This window comes from Chiloscyllium plagiosum, chromosome 31, assembly GCF_004010195.1.
Source record: "Chiloscyllium plagiosum isolate BGI_BamShark_2017 chromosome 31, ASM401019v2, whole genome shotgun sequence".
In the NCBI taxonomy this organism is placed as follows: domain Eukaryota; kingdom Metazoa; phylum Chordata; class Chondrichthyes; order Orectolobiformes; family Hemiscylliidae; genus Chiloscyllium; species Chiloscyllium plagiosum.
This window is the reverse complement of record NC_057740.1, coordinates 26110217-26125588: the sequence shown is the minus strand read 5'-3', so window position 1 is coordinate 26125588 and position 15372 is coordinate 26110217. Positions and strand designations below refer to the sequence as shown.

The 15372-nt window shown below is 38.8% G+C and overlaps 1 protein-coding gene across 1 annotated transcript in view; it reads right to left on the bottom strand.

Moving 5' to 3' along the window:
* The window catches only part of LOC122565342 (alpha/beta hydrolase domain-containing protein 17B-like), a 76978-nt gene that overhangs the window by 20901 nt on the left and 40705 nt on the right, over positions 1 to 15372 (bottom strand). Inside the window, exon 2 of the mRNA XM_043721216.1 lies at positions 13238 to 13432. Coding sequence (XP_043577151.1) covers positions 13238 to 13432 — 195 coding nt within the window. The remainder of the gene's footprint in view (positions 1 to 13237; positions 13433 to 15372) is intronic.

The following is a 15372-nucleotide window of genomic DNA, read 5'->3' as shown; positions in this document are numbered from 1 at the left end:
TGTACTCTATGCTACTCTCTCCCCACCCCCATCCTCCCCTAGCTTATCTCTCCACGCTTCAGGCTCTCTGCCTTTATTCCTGATGAAGGGCTTTTGCCCGAAACGTCGATTTCGCTGCTCGTTGGATGCTGCCTGAATTGTTGTGCTCTTCCAGCACCACTGATCCAGAATCTCGTTTCCAGCATCTGCAGTTATTGTTTTTACCAAGTCATACCGCAGTACAGCATCGTCTCATCTTCAATAATTACTCACATGGTTAATGCCCACAGTTGTCTGGCTCTTGGAAGAAATGAAGTAGAAAGAAAACCCATCTCCCACGCTGCAAGGTTGAAGAAAAAAAATTGGAACAATCACATCCATCAGGGTAAATCATCAAACATTTTGGACCAGACCTCCATTCTATTTACTAGAGAACAGGGTGCACCTTATAGTGAACAATTAGAAACATGGTGCTAAAAGGCCTGGGGAAAGTTGTGTTGTCATATTACTCATTTCTTTTCAAAATGGTACTGAATTTATAGAACAAATTGTCCTGATATAAAGTGTCTAAACAATCTGGCCCACGTTGTACTGAGCCAGATGAGGCAATGATTTCTGCAAATGGTACTGCCTAGGGTCAAACCAAGGAGAAAAGGTCAACTTAGATTTGCTGCCCTTACCTGCAATCGTTTAGTATAGTGTGGAAAACAATTGTGTGGATATGACTAGTATCAAGTGTCACTGGAATTATATTTCAAAGAGTCATCCATTTCAAGCAAGGAGGAGAGGGAGGTGGCAAAAACTGGTAAGAAAAGACAAAGTTGAAGGACAATTTGCCACTTGTGTTGTTGTTACTGGCAGTAACAACAAAACTGTGTCTAAGGAGTCAACACCTCAAGAGAGAAATTAAGAGGAAAGAGAACTAACAGAGTCGACTGTTTCTGAAATGAACAATTTAGTCCTGTTGCATGTGACAGCTGTTAGTACTGTAACAGTGCCAACAGTGTTACTGGAGCCCTGTTCTTATCCTGTGCTGTCTCGTGCTCTGCCCTCCAGCAATACATCAGCCAACAGAATCACAGAATATGTTGTAACACAAGTTTTTCACACAAACTTTGACCTCAAACTAAAATGGCTGAACAATCAAGTTCATAATTTAAATTATTCCACATTCAACAGCCCAGCATCTATAATCCTGACATTAGTTCAAATGTTGCAGTATAATCTGGAGCTGTCCTTATTCCTCCAGCTGTTGCTGATGTCACATGGTACCAAAGTGAACAATACATTCATTAACAGCCTGATGCCTTTTAAAAATTAGTTCTGCGTGCCATACAGCACGATCAGTGCTAGTGACCCAGATGTACTTTCCAAGAACTATCATTTCCCTGCACAAATTAATGTAGCAGTGGGTGGCCAAATGGCTAGAAGGTGATCATAGTTAAGGTACTCCTGACCCCAGTGAGATTGCAGGCAGCACATCCAGCTAGATCTTTGTCTGAAGAGACATAAATGCAGTTTGGCATTACAGCACCCACTATAAAAGAAAAACACATCCTCGGTCAAAGTACAACTTTTACTTTAGGCTGAGGACTCTTACAAAGTTCAGCTTTTTGAGTCATGGGGTAGTGGGAAGAATGATAGGCCAGACATAGAATACAAAATACCATTATGACACAGAGTCCCACAGGTAGCAGCTTTTTGCTTTGTCTTTTTATGGAAAATAAAGTCTCCATTTCAAGTGTTGTGGCAGCCTGATGATTGCCTGATGAGCAGCAGACTTTGGAAGACAGAAAACATTCCAGTACAGGGAAGGGCCCTCTGACATTGTAAAAAGCAAACTTGTCCCTAATGATTCAGGCTAGTCTTCATGTGCTGAACCTGACTTCTGTTTGAGCACAATAATAGTTTTAAATTTGCAATATATCTTTTTCCATTTAATTTTAAATGAAATGTCCATTTAAGATGCTTGCTATACTTTTAGGACTTCAGCCAAAAAGAATATTCAGCTTGAAATCATGAAACAAACAGAGTGGTTCAAAATAACGCAAATTTCAGATTCATCATATACAAAAACCCATTTCAATTATAGCATTTTTAAGCTAATTACATAGCCAGACATTCACAGGGTTAAATTGCATGCCATCTAACAAACATTACTGTCTATAAAACAGACTTATTGCCATTTTACACACTATTTTAAATATGATGGTGAAAATAGTCACCTTGATTTGTTTATAGATTGTCTTGTCAATGTTAACTCCTTAATACAAATGGCAAAAAAACTGCACTGCACGTGCGTAAACAGGACAAAAGGTTCTCAAAACATCAACTGGTAAATATATTGTTCAGTGTGGAAGTTAACCACTGCACTGGCTGGAATTAATATTAGCACTACTTCAGAGAGTGGTGGAATGGTCTTGTCTGTAAAAGTTATGGAGCAGGTGTAAATTTGTTCACCAGGATGTTCATGTGGTGAATCCTGCTGAAAAATGCATTTTGGGAGATGAGCACACTCCCACTGTAATGTAAGAAACTATCTTCAGTGAATGGTCACTAACAGTATTAGAGATCCGCAAGTTCCACAGAAAGCCAGGACATTCAAGAGAAGACAACTCCGGAGACAATGCTACTTTCTCAAGTGAAAAGAAAAAGGATTTGGGCTAATACAATGCTATCCAGAACAAGCTGCCTTTTCACACTTCATTTACCTGGCATTCCTACCCCTTCATTAGTGACTATACTAAAAATGTATGCCTTTAATCTAGTTGCAAATGAAACATGGGTTTTATTTAGACAAAGAGACTGAGTGCCATATACTTAAATTTGCATAAGTCACACAGTCAGGAGCTTGTTTCACACTGAACAGTTTCTCAGCCATCAAGTGATATGTGGGTGGATTAATTCCTTCCTAAAAAGCAGAAGCAAACTTTTTTTTCCCCAGTAAGAAACACTTCTGTGACCTCCATCATTCCTTTTTTGAGTAAATGCGAAAACGTTAATTCAAATTACAAACTTTCCACTTCGTTCCACTAACACATCTTTTACACAGGTGTATATGCTTGCTATGCATTTGTAATGTTTTCTCTACCACAGAGGTATAAATTACTAGCTTCCATTAACAATTGGTCAAGTATAGGTATAATTGAACCCTAGGCCTATTTCATCAGGATCTCATCCTTGTACATGTGTTAAAACCCAAAGCACAGCTTTCTTTGCATACCTCATTCTCACTGAAATGGCTATCTTTTCCACCTCCGACCCTTACTCATACATCCCTTCAAACAAAATCAACAATCCTACAGCCAGAATGACCAACAGTTTGGATTTGTATAGCTCCATTAACTTAGTACAATACCCCAGTAGCTAAACATTGTAAAATATTACCAGTTTTAAAATTTGACACCAAGCTACATATTAATACAGGTAACCAAAAGTTTGGCCATTGACGTTGGCTTTATTGAGCTTTCTAAAAAAAAGGAAAAAGAGAGGCACTAGAGAAGCTTAAAAGTTTAGGACAAGGCAACATAAGACAGCTGTCAATAGAGAACCAATGGGACCTTTGATGTTTAAGACGCTACAACTGGAACTACTATGATCAAATCAACAAACTGAGGCCATGGAGGAATTTAAATACAAGAGTGAGCATTTTAAATTTGTGGTGCTGGATCAAGAGTGAGTGGAAACCGGTGAATACCATAATGACAGGTAAACAATACATGGCGAGAGTTAGGATACTGCCCATTAAAGTCTTAGATAAGCTGGAATTTACAGTGGTTGAATACAGGAGGGTCACCAAGACAGGGTAGAGTTGGCGTCTTGGAAGCATCAATGACAGTTTTGGTTGGAGGTAACCTGAAGCAGAAGTATAAATGGATATTTGGGAGGTGGAAGTAGATATTACAGAGGAACCTTGATTATCTAAATGACATGGGTGGGCAGTATTTCGTTCGGATAATTGATTATTTGGTTAATTGATTCAATGCCTCGCCTCTGGGGCTCAGTTTTCTGAAGGTTCCCCCCTCCGCAGTCAGTTCAATGGGATTGACGCAGTGAGCACTTGCGAAGTCTGCTCCCTGTTAAGCAGACGAGACAGCAGCACTACCCCCAGCGTCCCTCAACTCCACTGGATCTGAGTCATAGAAATGTAAAGCACAGAAACAGATCCTTCAGTCCAACTCGTCCATGCTGACTTTGCCAGCACTTGGCCCATGTCCCTCTAAACCCTTCTTATTCATATACCCATCCAGATGCCTTTTAAATGGTGTAATTGAACCAGCCTCTACCACTTCCTCTGGCAGTTCATTCCATACATGCATCATCCTATGCATGAAAAAGTTGCCCCTTAGGTCTCTTTAAATTATTCCTCTTTCATCCTAAACTTATGCCCCTAACACAGGGAAAAGACCTTGCCTATTTACCCTATCCATGGCCGTCATGATTTTATAAACCTCTATATGGTCACCACTCCGCCTCTTCCTATAGCTCAATGCAGAACAGCATTTCATAATTCATAAAGCATATGTTAGATGAGAAAGTGGCACGAAACAAGAGTTCATATGAATGCAGGACATTGCAAATACACTGTAAACATTAAAATGAAAAAATTGCACAGCAAATATTTTTAATACAACTACTAAAATAAAGAGGCTCTGATTTTAATGAGCACTTTCCTCTAGGAGCAGTCTCTTGGAACTGAGGAGGACTTGTTTCCACTCAAGCTCAGTGGGTTCTGAAAAGGCTGATAAAGTTCAATATGTGATTTGCAAACAGGTGATGCTTGAACGGTCCACAGAATCAGAAATATTACAAAGTGGCCATTCACCACTGGCTCTGTGAATGAGCACCATAACTTAGTACAATTCTCCTCTCCTTCACCGACCCACAACCTTTCACAAAATAACTATTTTTAAAAAAAATCTGTTAATGCCCTATCCAATACCTTGATTGAAACAGCCTTCACCACATTTCCAGCCAGTGCATTCCAGGACCGAAGGACTCATTGCATGAAATGTTTCTTCTCACATTTGTTGTACTTCTTTTGCAAATCACTCAATCTGAGCTTGCTTGGACTTGATCCATTTATGAGCAGTAGCAGATTTCCCCCATTATCTATGTGCAGAACCTTCAAGATTTTGAAAAGCTCCATTTAAATCTCCTCAGTTTTTTCCTATAGAAAACAACCCCGAAGTCTCCAAGCTCACTTCATAACAATGTTTCTCGTCCCCCAGAACCTCTGCTGCACTCATACCATGGGTAGTCAAATAAGAATACAACAAGCAGGAACACGAGTGGATCATAAGCTCCATCAAGTTGTTTGGAGATGCTCAACTTTGCCTCCATAAGTTCTCAACAAAGTCTTTCTAGGTATTCACTGTCTTCTTGACTGAACCTTCCCCATTTTGGAGAGTCACAGACCATGGGTTTCCATAAGTCAACAGATGTATGACTTCTTCAGGGGTCCTGTAAGGACATCTCTAAAGCATTTCTGATGTCCAAGTTTGACTTTCCTGTCACAACATGATTTCAAGTAGAGCAGTTGCTTTGGGATTTGTGTCAGACAAATGAATGACATATCCCACACAGCTAAGCTGCTTTTGAGCAATTAGCAATTCAGTGCTGGCATGTTGGTTTCAGAGAGCATGCTGCTACTGGACCGCCTTTCTAGCCTCCAGATATGAATGATTTTACAAAGGCACTGCTGCTAGACTATTCATAACTTCAAAAGGTGATAATCATCTTGATTACTCACAAGCCATGAGGTGGCGATGCTTCTGGAATGTACAAACGCAGATCATCACTTTCACGTGAGCCCCATTCGAGCATGATTTGGTCAATAGGCCGGAATGAAAAATTAGGATCAGCCAGGATCCACAGTTAACAATAGCCATGAGTCAGATGGCAAAGTCCCACCCCTTCCTCCCCCTGGCTTAACCTATAAAAATTACAAGCCTTACCATCTGGACCTCTGCTGAGATCCACTTGGTAGCAGGTTTGCCTTGGTAGTGAAGTAGTTCTTGCTACCATGCTCATGCTTTGAACTAAAAGAGCAATCTTCTATTTATACCAGTATCCTGCCCCTATACACTGAGCTTTCATTTTCCACAATAATCTTTAATTTGGCATATTATCAGATGCCTTCTGAAATTAAGTACAATATATCCATGAATGTAACTTAACGCACAGCACTTGTTTTCTCAACAAAGTCCAATAGATTGGTCAAGATGATTTTCCTTGCAGAAAATCATGCTATTTGATTAGCTTATCTTTATTAACTTATCCAAGTGTCCTGCTATAACTTATTTAAATGTAGCTTTCAACATACAACAGAAGCAAAGCTAATGGCATATAGAGTAGTTTCCTGTTTTCTGCTCCCTCCTTTTTTGAATAATTTGCAATCTCTTAATTTAGTTGGCCTGCTCTCAAACAGAGTGTCTTGGAAAATTAAAATCAACAACTTTCTACCTAGCCATTTCCTTTAAAATCCTTGGATGAAGTCCATCAGGACAGTCAGCCCTTAGCTCCAACAATTTACTTAGTCCCACTTCTCTGGTACACCCATCATTTCAACAGGTTCAATACCTGGTTTCCATCAAGCAAAGTTGGAGGACTGTTAAAAATTTAAAAACTATACACATGCTCTTTCTTCACATTGATGGAAGCAATGCAAACTTGAATTCTGTCTGATTTTCCCTTTGCCTAGTTCAAGCATGCTGAAAGGCAAACATAACATTCAACTAAAGCCTTGGTTAACACGAGGCCTCTTAGCACCACGGGATCAAACGGATGTCCAACCTGGTTTGCACAGTATTCCATTAGGTGGTGAACCTTTACGTTAGGGTGAAACAAAAGGAAGCTAAAACTTTTTATTCAGACTATGTTTTCTAATTTTACATACGGCCTCTGTTCTCCTTTGTTAGTCATCTCACCAACTGCTCACAAAGGTGAAGGATCTTGGTTTTGATCTGATGGTACAACAAAACCAGGGATAAGGACATGGTACTTTCCAACATATGCAACAGCTCAAAAGTGTACTTTCTGGTGCAAGATTATCCTTCCTTCCAACAGGGATTAAGTGCATTTAAATCTTAACAGATGCAGGTCAACAGATACAACAGTTTTCAGCCTTTCCTTAGCCGAAATGTCTATTCTCACCTGCAGATCACACAAATAGCAACCAATTTGTGAGACATGTTTGTCAAGTCTCTTAACATTCCAACTCTTGCAATTAGCAATCCACACTCGCCAGTCATCAAGATATTGTACAGATTTGCTAGTAAATAAATTGTTACCGCCAGTTGACAAATTCCTGCAAAGTGAGATGCAAAAGTCATATAGAAAAATGAAACCTTCATGTAAGCAGCTGCATTTGAAGTGCTTGGAAACATTTAAAATGCCAGAAAACACAATTCAAATAGAATTCATGGGTGATGACTTTGGGGACAGAATGTAACAATTGCTCTTCTTGGAGCCATTAGGTTAATTTAATCATTTCATAACCTTTCACTAGATAATTAGTCACAGCTAAGGATAATATGAACAGAGAGCACTGACAGGCATGTCTTTGAACTTTGATTGCATCACTCGTGCTGGCTATAATTTGGTAATTATTTTCCACTTGAAGTGCAGACAGCTAGTATGTGTCTAGATGAGTAGTAATTAATTTACATAACAAGGAGTCACTTTGGATTCCACACACAACCACACAGGATTTAGCCCATTTGAAATCAATGAGTAGAGGTAAAAGAATCTTGTTGCAGGCAAAGAAAAACAACATTTATGCTGCACAAGAGGAGATTATTGATTGGTTGACAAGTGGACTCTGCAACACGTGCAGTTGAGTTCAGTTTTAGTGATATCATGTTTGCCTACATTGTTGGTGTTGCCATAGGATTCCCATCAGGCCCAGCTCTTTCAAACATCTTTGTTCTGTTCCATGAGAAACAAGGTTTCAATAGAATGACACCCAACCACCCACCTCTTGTATATTTCCAATATGTAGACGACATATTTTCTAAAGTTGAATCCATGCAAGATAATTTCTTTACATGTCAAGTGGACTCGAACCTGCATTCAAATTCACCTCTGAAATAGAACAGCAAAAGGAGGTTACTTTCCTTGATTTGAGAAATCGGTCAAGGGTTTTTTTTCCCCAACCAGCTACTGGACTGGTCAATGTAAAATGTCACTGGCTTGTTTGTGTTGGGATTTCTACAGTTTCATCTATAAGACGACTGGCCTATCAGCACCCTTGTAAATAGGACCTTGAACCATTTAGTTACTGTGCAAGCGCAATGCTGAAACAGGAAGCATCAAAGGCACCCTGAGGATTAACAGGTAACTAAATCAATTGAGTTTTGACTTTATATTATGCAAAATCATGAAGTAACCTAAGGTTGTCACTTTTGGCCCTAAAAAAGGCATACTCTGCTTGAGATTGACCTGAAGCATCATTTTCTCTAATGTTTTATCTGAATTGCAGACCATCAAGGTCTAGCATGGCAGCAGCTTCCAAGCAGAAGCCAGTGCTTCACCCTGTCGATCAGAGTGCATTGAACCTCCGAGTGACTGCATGGCCATGCAGCTTAGAAGGGAATATTGCCCATGACACTGCTACTACATAGTGGCAAATACCATTTGGGTTGCAGCAACTTGATGCTGTTGTCAAGCCAAAAAGCTGTGGGACCGATCTCATGAGTAACATGGTGTATGAATTTCCATGCCAATGCAATGCTGGGCACGTAAACCATAGGAGGCAAACTCCAGTGGATTGTACCAGATTCCACCTGCCAACCAATCAGCACTCTCCTCTTATATGATGCTGTTTTCCCTTTGGTATTTTTTGCAAACTGATTGGAAGAGTGTAAGTCAGAAAGTTTTGGTAAAATGTCTTTTTCAGCAGTACTCAAGTTGTGTACTATCAAAGGATTATCTAACATAGTTTAAATCAGGGCTTCCCAAAGTGGGGTCAAGAGATGATCACTATAGAACTCCAACCAAGTTATGACTGTAATGTCACTGGCTCTTTCAGTTCTCACTGAGGGGCTGTAAAACTCTCAAGAATCAAAATGGAATTTAGAGTGGAAAAATGTTTGTGAAGCTCAGTCTTAAATATTACTGAATAAGTACTTACATTCTCCTTATCACCAATCTAGAAAACAAAATGACAAGATGGTCTCATCTATAGAAGTGCATTGTCAACACAAACAAAAATGACAGGACTGGGGAATTAAAGGAATCAAGTATTTCTCTCTCGCTTTCATTTTTAAAGGTGCATTTGAGATCCAATGGTATTCAAGAAACTTCTGAAATTCTCAAAGCCATCAGACAGACCAACCAAAAATTGCCATATCATCGATACTAGTGTTTAAATGTTTGACTTGGCATCCTAATGACATCAAATTATGTAACAAAATTGTAGTAGTGATCCTCAAGTGACCAGAGCTCAAGTATCAGTCACCTTGACACTTAGAGTCATAGAGATGTACAGCACGGAAACAGACCCTTTGGTCATACTTGTCTATTTATGCTTAAGAAAGACAAAGTAGCTGATGAAACATTCAAAGATTGTTTTCATGCATTGATTGGAGAGTTCATCAGTATCTATGAAATGTTAATGGATCAAACTGATCCATTTCTCATCCACAGTTCAAAAACAGGGAGGAATGGTGGAAAGAATTACATTTTTTGTAGCTTCTATAATATTCCAAGGAGCTCTCAAAATTTAACCTGAGGAGCTATGAGGATAGGGGACAAAATGCCTGAGCAAATAGTTATGTTTTAAGGAGAAAAGCAGTGTTGAAGGTGTAAGAGGTAAATGGAATTTTAGAACCTCGCATCCAGGATAGTTGGAAATACTGCCACAGGTATAGTCATTTGAGGAATATCAGAATTGGAGCAGCACCTCATAAAGATCATAAGGGAGCTTACAGTAATATGAAAGGTAATGCCATGGAGGGATTTGGGAACAAGAGGATCATTTTAAAATTAAGGTGGTGCTGGATTGGCATCAAATAAGTCACAGCATGCATTGGCAGAGGAAAACAAAATTATGCAACATCTACAAACTGGAAAAAAGTGCATTTTCTTTTCCCAACCAAAAATATCACAAAGGAAACCAAAAACTGCTCCCACTAGGATATCCAAATAGAACATAAAACAAAAGTGTACTGAATTGTGGGCTGTTACTAATGGAGCAGCTATTAAACTGCTAGGATGCAACTTTATCTCACCTGAGAATGGAAAGGAATAAATTAAACCAATAAAAATGACACCAATCACATGACAACCAAGTCATCATATTATTAAGCACTGGTAACAGTGTCCTTTATCGCTGAATGGAAAATTGGACTTGCAGTTTGCCTTTGATATCCGACTTCTGGAGTGGCCAGATCAGTGGAACAGCAAGATCTACAGCAAATATTCAAATTTAGGATTGGAAAAAGATGCTCAAAGCTGATAAAACAATACTTTCAAATTGGTAATTTTAAATTTCATCACTAATTGGTGATGACGTGGTCTAGCATCAACAGGTGGGAAGGGAAAGCACAGCATTGCCATGGCTCTTGCCAGCTCTGTAGTTTTACCTTTTCTTTTAAAAAATTCACTCGGGGATGTGGGTGTCACTGGCTGACCAGCATTTTTTGTCTATTTCAACTTGACCTAGAGAAAGTGGTTGTGGTGGTAAACTACTTTCTTGCAGTCCACATCTGTAGGTTGATCCACAATGCCCTTAGGGAGGGAATTCCAGGATTTTGACTCAGGGAAGTGAAAGAACAACAAAATATTTTCAAGATTATAAGTCGCTTGAAGGGGAACTTGAAGGCAGTGGTGCTCTCATGGATCTGCTGCCCTTGTCCTTCTAGATGGAAGTGGTCATAGGTTTGGAAGGTGCTGTCTAAGGATTTTTGGTGAATATCTGCAATGTGCCTTGAAGATACACTGTTGCCTCTGAGCATTGGTGGGAGGGGGTGGATGCTTGTAGATGTGGTGCCAATCAAGTGGGCTGGTTTGTCATGGATGGTGTCTGGAGCTGCAACCATCAAAGCTAGTGGGAAGTATTCCATCATACTCCTGGTTTCTGCCTTGTAGATGATGGACAGGCTTTGGGGAAATCAGATGGTGAGTTACTTGCTGCAGTATTTCTAACCTCTGACCTGTTCTTGTAGCCACTGTGTTTATGTGGCAGATCCAATTGAGTTTCTGATCAATGGTAACTCCAAGGATGTTGATTTTGGGGATTCAATGAATGTCAAGGGATGGTATTTAGGTCATCTCTAAATCAAGAGTGGTCATTGCCTGGCATTTGATTAGCATGATTGTTACTTGCTACTTGTCAGCCCCAGTCTGGATATTGTCCAGATCTTGCTGCATTTGAATACAGATTGCTTCAGCATCGGAGAATTCACAAATGATTCTGAACATAGCCACATGAAACAAACTACAGAAGGGTGTTTGGAAGTAAATTCTGTATTTTGAACACTCAGTGACCTCAGGGAACATTTCTTCTGTGTATGAAGCAGGACAAAGTGATCATATTTGCAAAGAACACTAAATGTTTAGCATACTTGGTGTGTAATGAAACTCTCCACATAAGTGCTCTCAATCCAAAAAAATCTTAAATTACAGATGACAAAATTAAATAATCTGAAGCATAATACACCCAACACTTGCTGATTATAAACTTGTGTATTACCAGCTTAGATCATGTTATTTAATATACGGAATGAAGTGGGTACAGTTAGGATTGCCTTTGGACTGTCAAAGTTTCCCAAAGTCAATACACACAAATTGATTGTACAACTAAAATCCACTTGCACATTACTACGGAATGGCAGGCTGACAAGAATAATCACAACGAAATTTGTCTTTGTTAAAAAGTCAACAGTTGTCATATTAATGAGGTTACCAGATTCACTTGGCCATTGAGATGTGATAACATCTGAAATGCAGGTAACACCTTTGTTAAAAACAGTGGATTTACACTTTATAGGATTCATGGATGATACACAAAGAAATTCATGCAGATTGTTATTATTATTGTTATTACAGTAAACTTCAACGCAATTGAAGTATATAAAATTAGATTAGGTTGCAAATGAGGGATAGTGGATACATTAAGCATTGCTGTTAAAATTCAAATCACTGCACTGCACAGCACCATGAATGAATCGTTCTGCTCCCCAAAGGGTGCTCACGTTTCAGGTGAAATCTCACTGCTTAATTTGTGAGGAATATTTCCTCTACTAAATTCATATAAAGGTTAGTTGCAAGTTAAGCTCAAGCTGCAATTCAACCAGCTTGCAACTGGGGAGAAAAATGGTTATAAATTCAAGGCACTATAATGAATTATAAACAAGTCAATAACTCCAGAGGAATATACATATCCTGGCGTTGAATTATAAGACTCTACATCTGACATTTGTGACTGGATAAACAGAGATTCAGAGATTTCCTCCAAGTATTGGAAATAGGTCTTCACTCCAAATCAGCACTCGGTCACCAACATCATTCTTCTTCCCAGTTACTGTCTGAGATAAAGCCAGATCATTCTTGATTACATGATGAGACTCTGCTCAAATATCCATACGATTTATTGCCGATAGGGGAGGTGATCGTCTGGCAGGATTATCACTGCAGTGTTAATCCAGAGACCCAGGTAATGTTCTAGGGTCCCAGGTTCAAATCCACATTAGATGGTGGTACTTGAATTCAATACAAATCTGGGATTAAGAGTATAATGATGATCATAATCACTACTAATTGTCAGGAAAAACCTATGTTCTTTAGGGAAGGAAACCACCACCCTAACCCTGGTCTGGTCTACAAATGATTCCATTGCAATGTGGCTGACTTTTAAGTGCCCTCGATGCATTTAGAGTTGGTCAGTAAATGCTAGTCGAGCTAGAGACACTCATGAGTGAATAAAATGTTTCAGGGCAAAGTTACTTAAATTAAGCATGTTTCCCTCCGAAGATGATCTGCTAAATATTTGCAAAATTTTCTATTTTAATTGCAGATTTTCCAACAAGCATTTTTTTTGGTTATAACACCACCTCTTGGGATTTTGCAGTTGGATTATATTTCTTTTGTTTAAATCACCTACATTATATCTGCCAATACCCTAACATAACAATCATAAATTAACACTTACAAAGCAATTGGCAAAATGCACAAGCTACATCAAGATGAGAACTTTTTAAAAAAATCCTAAGTAATAAGTTCTTTCAATGCTCAGTAAAATGTGTACTAAACATACCTGGTCCTTAATGCCTGCCATGCAGCGTCAATGTCAGCATACAGGTTCTTCTCAGAAGGTTTTCCATTGCTGACTCCATACCCTGAGTAATCATAGGAGAAGATGTTACAGTTGATTCTGGTGCCGAGTCCAATGTAGAAACTGCTCATCTGTCCCAAATCTACTGCATTCCCATGGGAAAAGAGAAGTGTGAACCTGAGGATAAAGAATAACACATTTACAGACTGATATCAAAGTAATTTTATCAGAGCTATAATAGAGGCTAGACATCCAAAGAAAATGTCACTGTAGTGCAATGGACCTCTGGATAAAATAATATGATTTCTTCTGCTGAAAAGAACCTCAATGAAAGAGAATTTTCAAACAGCTTTGAGATGATAGAATTATCCTTGTCAGTGACTCATAACATTTTACATTCTTCGGATAAAGTTGTTAACATTCCCAGAACTGAATATTAACCTTCAAGAGGATGTGCTGGGTGCAACTCAAGATGGGGGCTAAAACAATTGGATCAGTGCAAACAAAATCCCATTTATTCCTAATTTCAACTTGATTGAAGATATGAAAAAGCTATTGACACCTAAGAATTATCAAACTGGTTACTGAGTTATAATCTTCCAATGGGGAGGCAGTGCATCTTGAAAAATGTACATATTGGGAAACCACTGGACATACCTAAGAACAGGGCATTTACAGCGAGAGACCTTGTGATGAAACTTTCAGGGTTTAGACAAACTTGTCTACAATTTGTTTATGTGTAGCCTTGGTGCTGTACCGTGGAGCTTATCTAATCATTAAGCTTAAGATGCATATAATTCAATGATATCCATATAGTTAACTAGATTCCTTTTTGCAGCTACCAGATTTGATCACTGACAGGGCGTTCTGGTATAACACGACAGTTGCGTTCCTCTGCAACCTTGCTCTATAGAAAACAGTTACAGAAAAAAATCACACTGCAGAAGAACACTATAGGAAATCACTACAACTATTCAGTATAAAGTTTGTTATCCAAGCATCGCTCACAATTCATCAATTGCATTATAGCTAATTTGAGTTGACAAATTGCACATTTTACCAGAATGACCTGTATAGCATTTTTAAAATGGATTGTGCGAATGTTACAACTTTGACATCAGCATGAAACATTAACCATTTATTCTTTCAACAATATACAAATTGGCAGCAATTTCCAAAGCTTATTAAATTGAAGAATGCAGCATTTTATTGCAAAACAATATCAAATGCAAAGCATAATCACAAGGTTTTTTTAAAACCAGCATAGTCTCAATCACCAAGATCAAATGGCGATTGCAGGTACTGGTGTCATATCATAGATGATGCATACAACTGTCTTTGTAGAACCATTACAAATCGCAATGAAATACTAAAGCATTGCTTTAGTCTTCAAGTGGTTTAAAGAGGTGCAGTGTTAAAATTTGAATTGTCAGTACTAGAGACCAAAGCACTTTAAACAAATGTCTGAATGAGTCACCCAAATCAAAGTAAATTTATTTTAAAAATCCTGAGTCACAAATTTACTTGATTTGGATACAATTAGAATTGCAGCTAATCCCTAAAACATGCAAATCAACAGAAAATGAACTTGCAGAGATATGCCATAAGAAAACGTATGGTGCACCAAAAGTCTCTCCAAGGAACTGCACAGCTTTAAAGTCTGGCACCAAGTCACGTAAAACGGTATCAATACAAATGGCAAAAGTTTGAGCAAAGGCATCACAAGTAGAGCTTTAGTTTAGGGAGCAAGTTAGAAAGTAACAAATGCTGAGGCTTAAAGAGGGCATCCCAGAGCTCAGGGTCAAAACAGCTAATGACATAGCCAATACTGATGGGAGCATTTGAAATGGGGGATACTCAAGAGACCAAATTCAAGCAGCACGGAGGTCTCAAGAGTGATAAGGCTGTGGGAAATTGGAGAGATAGAGAGATGCGGAGGAACGAAAAACTAAAAAAGGATAAGAATTTTAAAACCAGGCTGTACCAGACAGGAAACAAACGACCTGTTAAAGCAAATGGGCCTTTGCAAGGCAGAAAGTGGACAGAAGTTTAGAGGAGCTCAGGATCATACAAAATATAGTGTTAAGGCCAGACAGGAGAACTTTGGAATAGTCAAA